General features: G+C 49.5%; 1 protein-coding gene across 6 annotated transcripts in view; it reads right to left on the bottom strand.

The window, feature by feature from the left end:
- Nucleotides 1-3,365: 3,365 nt before the first annotated feature.
- Nucleotides 3,366-18,576, bottom strand: part of TRAF3IP1 (TRAF3 interacting protein 1) — a 68,888-nt gene continuing 53,677 nt past the window's right edge. For 3 of the 6 annotated variants that reach the window (XM_059393833.1, XM_059393831.1, XM_059393832.1), the window contains one exon: nt 14,435-16,587. In XM_059393833.1, coding sequence (XP_059249816.1) covers nt 16,422-16,587 — 166 coding nt within the window. In that variant the 3' untranslated portion in view covers nt 14,435-16,421. Of the gene's footprint in view, nt 3,937-12,387; nt 14,139-14,434; nt 16,588-18,576 lie in introns of those variants that run through there. The other 3 variants (XR_009403084.1, XR_009403085.1, XR_009403086.1) reach the window with 3 other exon arrangements.

Below are 18,576 nucleotides of genomic sequence, written 5' to 3'. Positions count from 1 at the left end.
GACACGTGGGGCCATTCGTACACACGCTCCAACATCCTCCCTCCTACAGCTCCCAAGACACATCCAGAACCCAGGGTCTGCCCACAGCAGGTCCTCCTGTCCCCACATCAGCAGCCCAGGGGGCCATGTCCCTCCGGTTCCCCAGATGCCTCCCCGCCCCACCCACTGGGCAGCTGACGCCTGGGCTCTCTGCCAGCCTCCGCCTGCACATGGCCACGTCTATCTCTCCCCACCTGGGCTTACAGTCCCGCAAGGCTGACACTATCTCTGCCAGCAGACCCGTGCATTCCTCGAAAGCTGCCTCTGGTCGGATGGGTACTTTGACTCTCTCGCAGGACTTGTTATTGAACAGATGGATAAAGCCATTTATTGGCCAGAACTGACAGGGTGCCTTGTCCAGGCGCTGTGCCTGGACCCTCGGGCAGGCGTGAGCCCACCCGGACCCTGCCCACAGAACCCATGGCCCAAGGCAGCAGCGGGTATGGTGGCTCCCCAGGAGGACAAGTCCACCCCCTAACACCTGAAACCTGTGAGCGTGATCTTGTTGGGAAAGTGGTCTTTTTTTTTTTTTTTAAAGATTGTATTTATTTATTTATTTGATAGAGATCACAAGTAAGCAGAGAGAGAGAGGAGGAAGCAGGCTCCCCACTGAGCAGAGAGACCGATGTGGGGCTCGATCCCAGGACCCTAGGATCATGACCTGAACCAAAGGCAGAGGCGTTAACCCACTGAGCCACCCAAGCACCCAAGGGGTCTTTTTTTTTTTTTTTTTAAGATTTTATATATTTGACAGAGAGAGAGACAGCAAGAGAGGGAACACAAGCAGTAGGAGAGGGAGAGGGAGAAGCAGGCTCCCTGTTCAGGAGGAGGGCTTGATCCCGGGACCCCGGGACCATGACCCGAGCTGAAGGCAGACACCCAATGACTGAGCCACCCAGGTGCCCCTGGGAAAGGGGTATTGCAGATGTAATTATAATGTAATGATCTCAGGAACCCTGGACTCAGGCCCTAAATCCAAAGACAGGTGTGCTGATAAGAGAAAGGCATGATTTGAGACTGAGACACCCAAGGAGAAGCCACGTGAGGCAGAGACTGGAGGATGAGGCCCCAGCTAGGGGAGCCAGCGGCTATCAGGACCAGAAAGAGACTGGAAGGACGTGCAGAATCTAGCAGGGCACACACCTCGATCAGTCCCAGACCTCTGTCCCCTAAAGTGTGCGAGAATACATTTCTGTGTTTAAGCCAAGTGCACGGTAACTTTGGGGGCAGCCACAAGAAACGCATTTACCCAGGCATGGAACCAGAATCACAGACCACTGGCTGAGCCAGGGCTGTGAGCGGGACTGGGGGGCATGGAGTCAGAGAAGGGTGTGAAGTTCACCACAAAGAGACAGGAAGCGTCGGAGCCCAGGGTTAGAGGCTCCGGACCACGGAGGAGAGACTGACAGAACCCATCCCCATGTCGCAGGGAAGTCGTCAGGGCGCAATGATGGTATCAGGTTTGGAAAGGGGCACACTGTCTGCTGTGTGCAGGGAGAAGAGAAGGAAAGGATGCTGACTCCGAGGAGACCCCCTGCCCCTGCACCAGCCAAGAGGGGGCCTAGAGATGAAGAAACACCCACCTCCCAGCGGCATCAGGCATGTGAAGGTTACATTTGTTCCTGTGAGGCCAGACCCACAGAAGCTGGTTTCAGTCGAAAAGAGTCTTCAGGGGCACCTGGGGGGCTCAGTTGGTGAAGTGTCTGCCTTCGGCTCAAGTCATGATCTCTGGGTCATGGGATCGAGCCCCGCATCGGGCTCCCTGCTCAGGGGGAGTCTGCTTCTCCCTCTCCCTCTGCCTCTGAGGCTCCCCTGCTTGTTCTCTCCCTTGCTTCCTCTCTCTGAAAATAATTTTTTTTTTAAATCTTTAAATAAAAAGTCTTCAGTTTGGTTCAGGGACAGAAAGACAGACCGCCCTGGACCCAGAAGCTTCTCTTGACTCTTGCACTGTCTCTTTCACCCTGCTCATGTGTCTCTCTGTCTCTGACTCCGCCTGCCTCTGAGGCACCGTGTCTTTCTCTCTGTGTCTACTGCCCTGTCTCTCCTCATCGATGACTGGTGAACAAGAACTCAGCAGCTTCCAAGGACAGTGATCACGTGTCCTCTCCCAGGGAATATGGACGGGGCCCAGCAGGAAAGGCTTGTCTTTGCCTCAGGACAGCTGAGTTCGGGGGCTGGCCCACAGGCTGAGGCAGTCAGTCAGGGCACCACATGTGGCCTCCCTGCAAGCTGGGGTTCCTCGCAACGTGGCAGCTGGCTTCCCAGGCAAGTGTCCAAGAGAGGGAGAGAGCCAGGTGGGAGCCACTACACTTCAGTGGTTAGAGAAGTCCCTCAGTTCTGCAGCTCAAGGGGTGCAGGGAGCCTGCCCACCTTTCAGTCAGGACCGTCAGTGTCACCTCCAGGATTGCAGGGGGTGATGGACACACATTGCTGCAACTAACTTTGGACGATTCAGTCTCTGCCTTTCCTCTGACCCCCCTGTCACTCTGTCCGTCCATCTCTGCCTCTCACCATCTCCCTGAGCCTTGGTCTGGCCCTGTCCCGATGGCTCACTCTCTCTTTGGCACCCAGACCCTCCTGCTCTCCCTCTCACAGCTCACCAGTCTCTCCTCTGCCCATGCCCCTTGGCCTTCTCTGAGCATCAGCCCCTCTGAGCGTGAGACCCTTGGTCTCACAGAGTCAGAAAGTCCAGCCTGACCCCACGTGGCCATCAGCTCAGGCAGCCACCTCCACCACAGGGCTCTCAGTTCACGTTCTTGTGACAGAATCCTGGCCAGCCAGTTGGCCAGGGTCAGGTTTCTCTGGCCCAGGGGCCCCTGCTCCAGGCCTGTATTGACTGGCAGAGCCTGACCACTTGGATAATTAAGAGTCTTGGCCGCGGTCCATGGAGGAGGAGGAGGTTTCCCTCCCTCACACAGTGGGTGCATGATTTGTCAGGACTTGCCATTGCAAAGGAGAGTCTCAACTCAAAACTGCAGACAAAAAGTATCATCACCTGCGAAGCAGATGCTGCTGATGTCCTCAGGCTTTAGAACCACCATGCAGGGAGGCAAGAGAGGAAGAAGTACCTGGGCATTCCATCCCTCACCTAAGGGAGAACACACATTGTGATGGACAATGTGTGTCCATCACATAATCATTTAGGGTTCCCCAGGGACACGGAACCAACAGGATGTGTGTGTGTGTGTGTGTGTGTGTGTGTGCGTGCCTGTGTTTGTGTGTGCATTTCTATGTGTATGTATGTGATATATCAAGACATACACATAACACACACATTTATATACTATACACATATACACATATGCAAAAAGATTTATTTTGAGGAATTGGCTCAGATGACAGCAAAGGTTGGCAAGTCTGAAATCCAGGCTGGCAGGCTGCAAACTCAGACAGGAGCTGATGTTGTAGTCTTGAGTCCAAAATTCACAGGGCAGGCTGGCAGCCTAGAGACTCAGACAGAGTTTGTATGCTGCAGGCTTGAGGGAGAACTGCTTTTTCTCAGAGAAACCGATTTTTGCCAGTGAGGCCTTCAACTGATGAGATGAGGCCCACCCCAATTATTAAGGGCAATCTTCATGTAAAGTCCACTGATTGTAGATGCTAATCCCATTTACAAAATATCTTCCCTGCAACTCTAGACTGGCAACACACCACATAACTTGGGGACCACAGCCTTGCCGAGTCGACATAAAATGGAACCATCGCACCCATGAAGACATCTGTAGAACAGGGATGTCCAGGACGGGCTGGTGTTTGGGCATAGCTGACTGCTGGAACTCTAAGTTTCGCCCTTGGTCTCATCCACCTTCGGGCTTGCTTTCCTCCATGTGCAGCCTCCACGGTGACACTTTCCTGCACGTGGCAACATCACACATCATCGGACACTTAGCTCAGCAGCTGCGGGAGAGACCACGTCTTGGCTCACATGCTATATCCATGCCCGGGAGAGCTGTTGAGTGCCCTGCTGTGGGCCTCGACCAACCATGGGGGCTCCCACCAGAGCCTGGTGGTTCCCCACCCCACCGCCCCGCCAAAGAACTGGACCAAGGGGAACAGGAAAAGGGCCAGAGAAGCCAACACACCCACAGAGCTCCTCTCTGCCATATTGCTCACCAGTGCATTGCTTTGGTAACTTTTTCTCAGAAATCAATTTTTCTGCTGTTTGAACACAAGATGAATTTATTTTATTTTCTCAAAGGTCATAGCCAAAAAACACAGTTGCCTCAACCTTCAGCAGTCTTGATCCAGGGGACCCAGGGCCACCCCTGGACATCTCCCCATAGCAGTGGCCGCGCTGGAGTCATGGCCCAGGGTGTGTGCTGGCTGCTTCTGAATCCATAAAGTAACAGAAGAATGCCCTGGGTTACAATTAATAAGGATCATTGTTCCTGGATGTGAACAAAGCCGGCCTTCATTTCTTTATTTGGTGGCCCATTTGGTGAAGCAATTAAGAAGCGCCCAGGCCAACATACACACAGAGTGGTTTTCATTACATCCTGCGCATTTATTTTTCCAGAGAGAAATAGTTCTTGGGGAAATGTCCATAAAAGCAACCTTAGCGGCTGTGTGATCGTGTGTGTGCGTTTCCTGTAGGAAGTCTGTTGAGTTTAAGGCCCAGCTTTAGTACCACGGCTTAGGGAGGGAGGGGGATGGTGAAGGTCGCCCACAGCCTGGGGGATGGGGATGTCGGATGTCGTGGCCCGGGCATGGGGGGGGGGGGCGCCCCTGAAGGCAGGCAGCGTGGCTGAGGGCAACACGGCCTCCATGGACTCCAGCAGCCCTCGGGAGCCGTTGGGACCTATGCCCACCCAACTGTGCTCGCTGCTTCATGTGTTCTTTAGAGACAATTCTAAGGGATCAATTTTACAAGGAATAATCAGACCCCAGATGGAAGGTCTGAGATGCAGGACAGAATGATGAGCAGATATCAGTGAATATGTGAATAAATTTGGACAAAATGTGGCTGCCTAAGCAACAACAAAGCAAATAGTGAGCTGAAAAAAGCAAGGTAAGATTAAAAGACCAGCTACTACAGCCTATCAGCTGGGGTTGTGCTTGTATTGTTGGAAGAAAGCTAAAGATAGGGATTAATCATAGGCTTTGTAAGCTGTAAGGAGTTCAAAGCAGCTAAGGTAACCATTAAAATAACAACTGTATGTTGGGCACCTGAGTGGCTCAGGTAAGCATCTGCCTTCAGCTCAGGTCATGATCTGGGGTGCTGGGGTCGAGTCCTGCATCAGGCTCCCCGCTGAGCAGGGAGTCTGCTTCTCCCTCTCCGTCTGCCCCCCCCCATGCATGCACATGCTCTCTCACTCTCTCAAATAAATAAAATCTTTTTTAAAAATAACAACCATAATTTGAAAGTTATGCTTTCAAACTAGACATATCTAGGGAAATGGTATACAAAAAAATAGGGTAAAAATCTTTCCTTTTCCAAAACAAGGCAAAGAAAAAAAAAAAAGTGAAGCTGAGAAAACACGGAAAGTGGGAAAAATAGAGCCCATGTAATAAGACCATATGGTACATCCAAATGGAACACACTCTGCAGGTGAAAACAGAATGCCCGACAGAATGCTTACAAGAGACACAATTAAAATATGAAAATTCAGAGAGATTTAAAGGCAAAGGATGAAAACACGTCCCAAGGAGAACTCCATTAACTATCACAGTGGGTGCGAGACTTTAAAATACATCTCTTAGGAAGTGAAGAATCAAGCAGGAAAAGCATCTCCAAGAATCTGACTTCGGATAAGACAACCAACGGGCTTGACGGAACAGGCATATTACCTACAACACGGTGCCCGGGATTCCTTTCCAAAGTATACAAAACACGACAATAAGCAGTGTGGGCGAGGATGTGGGGAGATTGGACCCGGTGCCCTGCTGGTGGGACCACAAAAAGGTGCAGCTGCTGTGGAAAACAGAGCAGAGTTTCTGCAAACAGACTCCCCATATGATCCAGCAACTCCAATGCTGTGTGTGTCTCCAAAAGAACAGACACAAGCAGATTTTGCACACCCATACTCACAGCAGCTGTATTTCAAGAGCCAAAGGTGAGAGCAGCCTGGGTGTTCAAGGATGGATGAAGAGTTAAACAAAATGCGGCCCATCGGCATGAAGAAACATTTGTGAGCCTTAGGAAATGAGATCCTGACCCACAGGAAGACATGAAGCTGAAGACACCATGTCCCCTGAAACAGGCCAGCCACAGAAGGATAAGGACTACACATTTGCAGTTGCACGAGGAACCTAGAGCCGTCCCACTCACGGAGACAGAGAGCGGATGGGTGGGCGCCGGGGGCTGCGGGTGGGCTGGGGAGTCAGGGTTTCATGGGGACATGAAAACATTCTGGAGACGGACTGTGATGAGCATTTACAGCACAAACGTAGTTAATGCCACTGCACTAGACACATAAAAATGATGAAAATGTGCATTTTATGTGTATTTGGCCACAATAAAAAAAAAGGGAGGGGGATAATGACATGTCAGGTGTTGTTTGTTACACCCTAGAAAGTGAAAAATTGTTGAAAAAAACTACTTGGAGCTTTTATGAACTGGAGTACGTGTGAGGCTCAGAGGGTGGGGACCAGGCAGGGAACCTTCTCTCACCACGACGCAGCCAAATCATAAGTCAAGAATAGGAGGACCCAGGGGTAGGGGGGTAATCTGTCAAAGAGCCAAAGGATAAATTACGATGGGCTGAGAAAATATTTGCAATGGAACCACGATAAGGTCTCCATTCAATGAAATAGTATGCAGCCATTCAAACTGTGGCGAAGAGAAGACCTGGGAAAAAGGGGGAAACGGAACAAACTGTTTATTCACAATAAGACATCAAAGTGACATTGCAATAGAAACTGTATGATCCCAAGAGCATGCATGTGTGCTTTTGTGTATGCATTGTAAATGCATAAAGAATAGATGAGATTCAGGGCACCTGGGCGGCTCAGTCGGTTAAGCCACTGCCTTCGGCTCAGGTCATGATTCCAGGGTCCTGGGATCGAGTCCTGCATCAGGCTTCTTGCTAAGTAGGGAGCCTGCTTATCTCTGCCTCTGCCCCTCTGCCTGCTCATGCACTCACTCTCTCTCTCTCTGATAAATAAAATCTTTAAAAAAAAAAATAGACGAGATTGCAAAACACGTTTTAAAGAGGAGACAGCAGCAAGCGGCATGTGGGTGGTGGTTGGCTTCAGAAGGTGTGACAATGAGCCACGTCTACCTCCTTGGAGCAGCTTTCTAACTGAACAAGTATTAAGCAAGCAGAAAGCTAGAACCACAAAGGTCTTTGAGATGGAAGCAGCAGTCGCTGTCAGGGGGTCAGTTTGAAAACTGGCGCCCACCCAACTTTTAATCCATTCAGTGCCGCCACTGGCCCGAAGCCCGTCACACACGGTCAACGAAGGTATTGGTGGTCAGGGAAGGACACTGGCATCACCGCCCCTGCCCTGCCTCCCTAGGTGGCAGCACCCTGGGTGGGGGCAGCGTGGATCTTCCCTGGAGTTGATGAGGCATGTTCTGCTCAGTCTGCAGTGCCCCCCACCCCGTCCCATATCCCCCCAAACCCCAGTCCTCGGGCTCTTTCCGATTCTGGACACACCCCTAGGAGAACCTCAGCAGCCTGGTGCCTGCTCAGTCAAGGGGAAGGTGGCCACATCTGGAGCCCCCCAGTGCACCTGTTCCAGAAAATGGAGCCTGAAGCTGTGACCTCAAGAGGTGATTTTGCTGGGCTCAGGGGAAATGCCACCTGAAGGACCAGTCATGGCAGAAGCTGGTCTGGGAGGGGAGGAAAATCCCACTCACAAAGGGAGATTTCTGGGGGGTGTCCTGAAGGGGGAGGAGACCCAAACCAGAGACTGTCTCCTCCCCTAGTTCAGGGGAGGTTCATTATAAAGATTAATGGTGATATAATACGGATGTTTTTTCGGGGCGCCTGGGTGGCTCAGTGGGTTAAAGCCTCTGCCTTCAGCTCAGGTCATGATCTCAGGGTCCTGGGATCGAGCCCCACATGGGGCTCTCTGCTCAGCAGGGAGCCTGCTTCCCCCTTCTCTCTCTCTGTCTACTTGTGATCTCTGTCTGTCAAATAAATAAATAAAATCTTAAAAAAAAAAAAAAAAGAAATAATACGGAAGTTTTTTAAAAACATGACCGACATAAAGATGTGTAGCACACAATTCAGAAATCACACACGGTACTGTTTACCATCAGTTCCATACAATCAGCCCCAGAAAAGGCTCTTGTTGATTTTGCTGAACGCCTGTCCCATAGCCAGAGGCTGCGATTCCCAAGTGTGGTTGTGCTGTGAATGTGGGCTGGTGCTTTCATTCCTTTCTTTCCTAAGCAAGAGCAGAGCGAGGTCGGAAAGACCCGCAGACAGGGACTGCATGCCCTGTGGTGACACAAGCAGGCTCCTTGCTGGGCTGAAAGGTAGTTTTGAATCCGGGAAGGCATCCCTGCGTGTGTCTGTACTGTCCACAGGCAATAGAGAGGGAGAAGATCCCAAGCCAGCATGCACCGTCATCGTCCGTGGGACCAGACTCCCGCTGGGGCTGAAGGGGACAGGACTGGACCAGTCGCAGGAGAGAGATGAGCCATCGGGCTACGACGAGCCTCAGGGGCTCTGACGAGCCTCAGGGGCTCTGACAAGCAGAAAATGTGGAAGGTCACTAAGTGATGTATTTTCAGGATCGACTGCCTTTGTTTTTACTGTAAGTTCTCCCCAAAATTCCTGAAGGGTAACCCTCGCAGGACTGAACAGCTCCAGCCCACCCTGTGCGAGCGACCTGGGGTGTCACCATCTGGGGGTCTGTGAGCAGCCTGGAGGGGCAGGAGGCGCCCCATGGCTAAGGGGATGGATAGTGAGAGGAACCCCAACAAGCATGGTCCACCTCACCCCAGAGACCACCTTGCCCCTTACAAACTGTGACCTTCCTCATCCTGCCACAGAGGGACCCAGGCCTTTTAGCCCCACACGGCTGTCGGGGCAGCTGTAAAGACAGGGACACACAAACGGTTTTGCAGGAGATGAGCCAGGCCTGGTGTGCAGGCCCCATGGGACAGCAGGGGCCATGGGGCCAGGGCAGCCGGGGACACGGGGCGGGGTGCAGGGGGCATGCACAGCGCCTCAGGCTGCCCCAGTCAAGTCCATGGCCAAGGCTCTGATTTCACAACTATCTGAATGAGCTGCACACTTAAAATCTGTGGTTTGGGAGTTTTTCTTTGAATGTTCTATTTTTAAATGCATCCCCATGTTTGTATTGAAACTGCCCCAAAGGCACTTGCCTTCAGAGCCATAATCCCTGGAAAGGGAAAACCCACCAGAAGCAGGCAGCTCTGCCGGGCTCCGGGGGTGCATACTGGACGGGGAGGGGAGTGAGGCCAGCTCTAGGTTGGGTCCAGCCACACAGGGGCCCAGTACAAGTCCCCCGGTGCTCACATTACAACTTGGGCCTTTGTGAGCCCTTCCTCCACAGAAATTACTAAAAATTCTATTATACAACTGTGTCGATATATTAATAGCATCTATTAAAACATCTACTCTGACCTAGAAGTTCGCTCTACTTTCTGATTATAGAAGAAGTGAAAACACATTGTTGGGTCCCTACAGTACTGGAGGCACCTAGCAGCCGGGGGCCCTCGAGTGGCTGGGCCGAGTGCCAAGGGCCACCCTGGGGATGGGGTCTGGAGCAGGGCATCCGGCAGCAGCCCCTTCCCGAAGGCTCCCCGGGGCCCTGGGACAGCCACGCTCATTGCAGCTCACCCCTGGCCCATTTACCCCAAAGGTGCCAGGGACTCAGAGCCGGAAGAGGCCAGTAACTTGCTCCTACAGCTTCGGTTTCCCATCTGTAAAGTGGGTAGAAGGGCTGTCCCCCAGCCCTGGAAAGGCTCATGTGGCAAAGTGGGAGTGAAGGATCTTTGTACATAGTTCCCCACCAGGAGGGGTCTTTTTTCCTGAAGCCCCCCCAAAACAGCATCTGGGGCATTTCTAGCCCTGACTGAGGTTCAAAGCACTGAAAACCTACAGGGCCCCTGCAGCCAACCCAGGCCCCCAGCCAGTGCCAGGCAGGCATGTGACCGCAAAGGCCGTTGCTGCCCCACGGTTTAAACGACAATCCCAGAAGGCTCTCCAATAGGCCGCTTGCAAGGGGGGCAGGAAAACCAGCAAAAGCATTTGTCCAGATCAGTACCTGCTCCAGGAGAGGCATATCTGGTCCCCAAACTGCATGCAACGTCCCCTTGGCTTCCCAGGGCCCAGAAGAAGGCCCCAGAAGGTAGTGTCTGTTCAGGGGCGAACAGGGACAGGAACCTCCTCCAGCTGGAGGAGGGCACACTGTATGCAGTGCGAGGGGCCTCACAGAGGCAGCGACGACAGCCAGGCTAGGCTGGGAGGCTCCTGAAGCTCAAGCCCGTGAACATGTTGGGTCAGCCGCTAGGCCAGTTAAGGGGCTGGGCAGGAGACCTGGGATGGTGGGGTGGTTTATTGCTTATCGGGGTAGGCAAAGCCAGGTAGTAGCCATGGGGGCAACCAGTGGAATCCTCAGCAGTACCCCTGAGAACTGGTTGACCAGTTCTGCTTGTACACCTCCTGTGATGGGGAGCTCACTATCTACCTAGACCATCTACATCATCTTGGAACCATCCTGTATGAGAGGAGACTCCTTCTTTATTCAGACCCAAGGTCTATCACTCCAAATTTCTCACCCATGAGTCAGTCCTACAGCCACAGAGTACAGCTTCCTCCTCCCCCTCTCCAGACCTTGTATTTGAAGACAACGGTCATGTCTGTTTCAGCTTTCTACTGGATCAGGAAAATATTCCCGTCTTTAATTTTGAGAAGGACTTCCAAGATACCCTTTAAAAGAACTGGACAATTCACACCACTATATCCTCAACCACACCGTGTATTAATATAATCTAACTTTCACCAGCTGAAAACTATGCAGGTGTGGTATGAACAGAGATCAGAACAGCAGGCAGTATCTGTGTGGAGCGTACTGTGGGCCGACTGTCTATTTTTGTGCTCTACAACCAGTAATGCAACTACCCTCCGACAACACACCATAAAGCAGGCGCCCCGCAGACTGACCCAAACACAGGAAAGTGAGGCAAGCCACTTGTCCAGTCACAAGCTAGTACATGCAGCGTCCACAGGCCGAGGGCAGGCCCCCTGACCAGGATTCCCACCCAGGTAACTGCTGTCTGTCTGGATTCCAGACTCCCGGCCATGTTGTTTCCCCACTGTAAGGTTAAACACAGGTCTCATGCACTTCTTCTGAAAACTCTATCCTTGTTCCGTCATCCAACTGCGTCTAAGTATTTTTCTTACTATTAGAAGTCTGTCTACTATGACTATTACCTCCGCTAGAGATGTTGAAATACTTCTCCCAGTGGGACATCATTTTTTTTTTTCTTTTTTAACCTTTGCTTGGCTAGAAGCGTTTAATTCTTATGAGCTTATTGTTGATTTTTTTTCACCTATGGCTTCTGAAAACTATGTCTATTTTAGAAAGTTCTTCTTCACTCCAAAACACATTTAGCATTCACTCTGCTCTCTCCTAGGTGCTTTGTTCCTATATATTACCTCTCACAAAATAAAAGTATAATAACATAAATGTATTAGCATGTCAATAAATAAAACATATCTACAAATATGATAAATACAAAATGTTCTTCAATCATTCTAGTATTCTCATATTTTTTAAGTTCTTTAATTTTGGGGGAACTTGTTTTTATATGTGGTAAGAGGCAAGAATATAACTTCATTTTTGCCATATGTATGACCATATGCTCCAATATCATATATTTGGACAACAATCTGAAATGCTTCTCCTTTGAAATACCATGTTTATCCGACACTAAATTCCCAATTTATATATCTAGTCAGAAGTTGATTAATGCTGTTTCAATAACTTGCATTTTTTTCTTAGGATTTTATTTATTTATTTGAGAGACAGTGAGCACAAGCAGGCAGAAGGGTAGAGGGAAAAGCAGGCTCCTTGCTCAATAGAGAGCCCCACAAAGGGTTCAATCCTGTGACCCTGGGATCATGACCTGAGCTGAAAGCAGATGCTTAACTTACTGAGCCACTCAGGTGCCCCAGAAAGGGTAAGTTTCTTTCTTTCTTTCTTTCTTTTTTTTTTTTTTAAGATTTTATTTATTTATTTGACAGACAGAGATCACAAGTAGGCAGAGAGGCAGGCAGAGAGAGAGAGAGAGAGAGAGAGGCGATCCCAGGACCCTGAGATCATGACCTGAGCCGAAGGCAGCGGCTTAACCCACTGAGCCACCCAGGCGCCCCGAAAGGGTAAGTTTCTTAAAAAAAACAAATTAAAAAAAAAAATCATTCTTACACATAACCTTGTCACCAGGTTGTCCTGCTGGGCTCTAAGGGATCCTGGACTAGCAGGCAGTGGCACAGGTCCAGCCAGGCTTCACGTCCTCCAGTGCCTCCCAAGATCGAAGCACCTGGCTTCTTCAGAGAACAACGGTGGCCATGGTGGGGTGGGGAGGTTTCCACTGATGCTCCCGCCCATCACATTCCAAGTGTGGTACCGCCTGGACATCCGTGTCCTCACGGTTCTTCCTGTCATCTTTCACCAAGTCAGGGCTGGCCCAGCTTCATGTTCCCATGTCCTGAGTTGATGCTTCATCACTTGGGGCCTGCCCACTTGTTCACACCAGTTGTGAATTACAGAGCCACTTCCCCCAGCTTTGTCCAGATCACCAGGAAAGACGTCAGAGAGAACAGACCCACCAGGAATTTGCTTCAGGGCAACATCGGTTCATAGACAGGAGCCTTTATGGCAAGGTCCTTCCACCAGCGATGAAGGCAAACACACTCCCACGTCTGCCCACAGAGAAGCAGAAACCTTGCCAGGTGTCCGAGGTCTTGAGAGCACATCCTCCCAATCCAGCTTACTAACTTCAGCAGTGGACCCTGCTGTGCGTCACATAGCGCTCCGTGGGCACCCGAGCGCCCTTGCTCCCTCTTGGCAGCCACACTCCACCAGGCATGACAGGTTTCCAATAGGAAGAGGGGCATGTCGTCTGCTGTCCAAATTGTGGCTGCAGGTGGGAGGGGGATGCTGTTAAATTCTCACTTTGAGAGCTGCACGTGCCCTGAGCAGATCAAGATGGTCACCACCCTCCAGGGGCCTGCCAGCACCCCCAGAGCCTGGGCGGGGACTGTAAGCACCGCAAGTGCCCACACCAATGACCTGGCACAGAGTCCTGCACACACCAGCTGGTGTCGTCCTGTAGAATACTGGCCTTGATGGAGGTTTTGGTGGGGAAACCTAACTGCTCTATCGTGGTGACAGCAGCATCACAGAGCTGTTCCTGAGACCTGCACGGAGACGTAAGAGAACCACAGAGGCCAGCACAGGCGCTGGGAGGTCCGGTGTGCTGGCCCCACTGTTCCACCCCTCCCGACAGGCTGGCAGGAGGCACTGGGGTCTCAGGAAAAAGCAGCAGGCGCTGGGACCACAGGTGTTTACAGAGCCCCACCACCTCCCCACCCACCTCACTGGGCCCAGCTTCCTTATGGTTCATGGACTGCACTGTCTGAACCCCGTTTTCTTACCAGGATGACCACTTGCCTGGTTTAAGAAGCTGATCATCAATCTAGAACTCAGCTCTAAATACGGCTTAAAAAGGTTACAGTTTAAAAACCATTCACATTTCCCTTCTCTAGCCAAATTAAAAAAAAAAAAAAAAAGTCCTTCCCAATCTTCCTTCATGAAAACCCCCAAAACAAGCAAACAGGGCCTCACTTCTGCTCCACTGCAAGGCTGGTAAAACTACACTTACCAAGACACCTTTTGGGAAAATAGAAAAGGTTTATATAAAGTGCATCGTGAGACCGTTCAACTCAGAGCCCGAGGGTATCACACAAGTCCTCTCTGGTCCTGACGGGACACTCCCGCCTCCCACCTCCTGCCCTTGAGGCTGTGGCTGGCTCCTGGGGAGGCATCGCTGGGTACGCATGGAAGATCCTGGAGCTGGGCACACTCTCGCAGCGGGCACGCCGACACATGGTCTTGTGCATGGCCTCCACTGAAGCCGATGCTCGTGGAAACTCCTGCAGCTGGTCATGCCAAGCCTGTGACCATGGACATATGCATGTTCGCACACAGGTTGGTCTAGCCCTGCTGCCCTTGATCCACTCGTGTGCCCTGACCCTGCGCGCCAAGAGCAGATAGACGCAGTCAGCTCGGCACAGCGCAGACAAGGAAGGCAAGCACCTCTGAGGCGCCTGTCGGGACGCAGGGTGGGACTCCAGACCACCCAACATCCCAAACACACTCCATGTCACTGAGTGACATCATCTCTCGTCACCAACCTGTCACCAGTATTTGTTTAAATTGCTTATTGAAAAGAAAAATAAGCATGACTATCAAAGCAGAAAGTTCACATTTTAGTCCTGAATTTTTTCCCCAAAGGTTTACACGTTTTTCTTTGAATATAAATTAATGTCAGCTCTACTTTTAGATTAAAATTCCACAGTGAGATCCCATACTTTCTGGAAAGGTCCAAGCCAAAGTAGAGCTAAAGGCTTAATAACCCCCTTGCATACTTTCTCAAAGTAACAGATAATATCAGGACTAAATGTGTCTCTGATACCATAATCATCACAGAGACTGTCTAAAACTTCATGAGTGACCTTGAAATTTCTGACAAATGCTTATCAGTCTTATAAAGCTTTAATTTATACAGAACATGGATAAGTGTCATGATAGGAATGAAAAGATAAATTTCCCTGAACTTTCTTCACAAGAAAAATAAAATATACATGTGAAAATACAAAAATCCAAATGCTTATATTTTCTCTAGCTGTGAACTGAATTGTGCAACCCATACACTTATAGAAAAAATATGTGACTGTTTTTAATGATTTATGTGTAAAATAAAAATAAATTTTATGATACAATTCGATAAACTACTTCATACAAAATTTTACTCACATAAAATGTATGCAATTTTTTTTGCAGTGCAAAAATCCTATTCGTATGTACAAATTCATAAAAGGCAAACACATCTTGAAGCAAAACAGTCCATTTAGGGTTATGTCTAAGTCATTCAAATCCGAAGGAGAGAGACAAGTACATGGGGGACTTGTTAACGGACACCCTCCCGCCTCCAATAATGCATTTAGTACAATCTGATCAGTTTTACAGTGCAGCATAGAAATGACCAAGTGACCAATGTGTCAAAACAGCAGAGTTTTATAATCTGATCTTAAACTGATTCAGCTTGGTAAAATCACATAACCACCTCAGAAAAGGATTTCTTTTGGAAATGACAGTAAGGAAACCTAATCTGTGCATTTGTGCTAAGACTTAAAGAAGAAGAACTTTCTCAGGCAATTCTAACATTTAAATGGCACTGCATGGTTCACACCGTATGTGTCTAGAAATAATAGCATCAGGACCCAGACCATATGAACCGTATGCCTCCAAACACTGGAATCCTTTATATACAAACTTCAGACTTCTTTTAGTATTTACAATTATCAAATGTGAGTGAAAAACTTAATATAAACCACATTCTAAAAAAAGTTGCTTTACAAAATAATTTCCAAAAAAATGGTAACATCAAAAAAATGTTGTAAATTGGTGTGTCCCCTGAAGTATTCCTTCAGCTGTTTGCCTCGAGCTACAGGCCTCTCTAGAAAGCACATCTACAGGAAGGACCAGGAAAGACACCGAGGCCACGGGCCCAGCAGCTCACTGCTACCTACGTGGGGAAAATCCTGGGGCCGAATGTCCATGAAGGACATACTGAAATCTCCTAAATATATGAACTTTAAGGCTGCAAACACAAGCAAGAGGCCATAGGGACGAATGAGAAAATGACAAAAAGGTATACACAGATGCAAAGAGCTTTAAGAAAAAAAACTCAGGTGTATCTTGTAAAGATAGAGACTGAAATGAACCCTTTCCAAGGGGAAATGAACTCCAAACAGAGCGGACTCATGGTCAGGCCCCATTTCTGTTTGTAAGTGCCGTCAGAAGGCAGCCACCCTTCACTCTACTCCCTTCAGGTTCCTGTCACCAGCCCTAAAAACTGAAACCGAGGACACAGCTTCCTCGCGTGCCACCTCCACTCACCTGCTGGCGACTTCTGGCATGGCCCTGAGCACGACTGGCCGCGCAGAGACGCAGAGAACACGTCCGCACGGCAGGCAACACCCCCACTGGAGGAAGGGGACAGAACATGGCCCTCAACACATGGATGTGCCTGCGTTTTCAGAGCTCTGCACCTTGGAGGGAGGACACGGAAAGCTTCATTTTCTCAGAAAACTGAACTGAGAGAGTGGTGACGTTCTATCTTCCTTTTTATTTTCAGACTGAGGAGGACTTCCAGCTTTGGAAACATGTGAGCTTCACCTTCTTGAGCTCAGGTTGATGCTGTAGACCATTTTCTGAATCTTCTCCTCGTTCTTCAGGATGTTGGCCTTCACGGCACAGATCTTGTCCTGCTGGTCTTTGATCAGCTGCTCCAGCTCAGCCAGCTCGGCCTTCAGGGGCTCAACCGCACCATCTGTGATGCTGGTGGGACACAACACAGGAGCTCGTGAGCGCCGGGCTCAGCTTAGAGCTGTTTTTTATTTTGATTTCTTTAAAGATTTTATTTATTCAGTGAGAGAGAGAGAGAGAATAAAAGGGGAGAATGTCAGAAGGAGAAGCAGACTCCCCGCGGAGCCGGAAGCCTGATGCGGGACTCCAAGATCATGACCTGAGCTGAAGGCAGACGCTCAACCAACTGAGCTATCCAGGCACCCTAGAGCGGCTTCTTGATTGAAACAATCAAAGATGACAAAAGTTAAGTTATTCACAGCATCCAAAGAAAAAGGGTAAAAATATAAACACACTCAGATAAGAATATAAAGGGATGAGGTCCTCACACCTGGGAAAAACACTATTTTACCCTCCCACAGCCAAATGTAAAGTCAAACATGCCAATCTACTAAGCAGCATTCTCTTTCTAAAGCCTCACGTCACATACAGCAGAGAGCCCTGGGACAGCAGGGAGGGGAGCAGCGCGGCTACCAACAAGGGCCATGGCCCCGGCAGCCCAACACGAACCCCACCTTCCCCCAAGCAGGTTCGTCCAACCACCAGGGCTTCCCTACCCAGGCCCCTCCAATTCACAAGTTCCAGGCATGAGGCCTCTCAGTGCCGGGTTACCTGCCAGGAAAAACCTAGAACATATTTGGGAAAGCAAAGATCAAACTGGCCTCTCCTTTAGTTTTTTTAAATATGTAAATACAAAATAAGTACAAAAATGAGTGATGGGGACACCTGGATGGCTTAGTCAGTTGAACATCTGCCTTCGGCTCAGGTCATGGTCTCAGGGTTCTGGGATCGAGCCCCGAGTCAGGCTCCCTGCTCGGAGAGAAGTCTGCATCTCACTTTCCCTCTGTCCTTCCCCCTGCTCTCTCTCTCTAATTAATAAAAATCTTTAAAAAGACTCTATATAAAAAACAAACAAAACAAACGAAGAGTGACGATTTCCAACCATTCTACCACAAAGCAAACTCAGGTTCTTTTTTTTTTTTTTTTTTTTTTTTAAAGATTTTATTTATTTATTTGAGAGAGAGACAGTGAGAGAGAACATGAGCGAGGAGAAGGTCAGAGGGAGAAGCAGACTCCCCATGGAGCTGGGAGCCTGATGCGGGACTCGATCCCGGGACTCCAGGATCATGACCTGAGCCGAAGGCAGTCGTCCAACCAACTGAGGAAGAAGCATCTGCATGCATCTCTTAGACCTAAAATCAGCTGTAGGAAGGGCCGACAAATCACCATGCTGGGCTCGGCACCAAAAAGTTCTTGGAGATTTCCTAACTCTTCTAATGCTAGACATTTAAACTTTTAAGGGCTTTTTAGGAGTAAGCAGACTGATAATAAAGACAGCAGCTTTCTTATCACACAGCATTTTATCGCCGGGCTTGCAGACAAGCACTGGGTCCACTCAGGTCGTTTCTGGACAACAACAAGTAATAAAGTGTCATGCATTCCAGATTCCCTGATTATAAACATAGAACATCAAACATTTCCCTACAATAAATATCTTTTTAGTAGCCATTATATTTCCTTTATAGTAGCAATTTCAGAATGGGCTCACCAGCATTTATTTCTTTTCAGAGTAAAAAATTAAAATACTTTCGAAGTACAAACAGTTACCAAACTTTGGGGATTTTGGTAAGACACATAAAACAATAATTCCCATACTGCAAAGTTCCCCGTATTGTTTACTGCCTGTACCACTTGTGTGTGAACGTTAATGCCATAACTCCTCAAGGCTGCAAAGGTGTGCCCTGTGCCATACAAATGCAGAAGGAAAACACTTCCTTGGGGTGGGGGGTGGGGGATAGAGGGGTAGGGAGATTCCTTGGGAGGCATCCCCTTGGGCTCCCTGAGCCTCCACCCCCACCCACCTCTGCTTCTTCTGCACAGCCTTGCCCCTGGTCCCCCACCAACCTATGTTCCTTCTGCAGCCCCCCAACCCTGGGTCCCAACTCTGCTCCTTCCGCAGCA

The sequence above is a fragment of the Mustela nigripes genome, chromosome 3, assembly GCF_022355385.1.
Source record: "Mustela nigripes isolate SB6536 chromosome 3, MUSNIG.SB6536, whole genome shotgun sequence".
Classification (NCBI taxonomy): Eukaryota; Metazoa; Chordata; class Mammalia; order Carnivora; family Mustelidae; genus Mustela; species Mustela nigripes.
The sequence above is the reverse complement of the archived record's forward strand: the minus strand, read 5'-3'. Positions and strand labels throughout refer to the sequence as shown.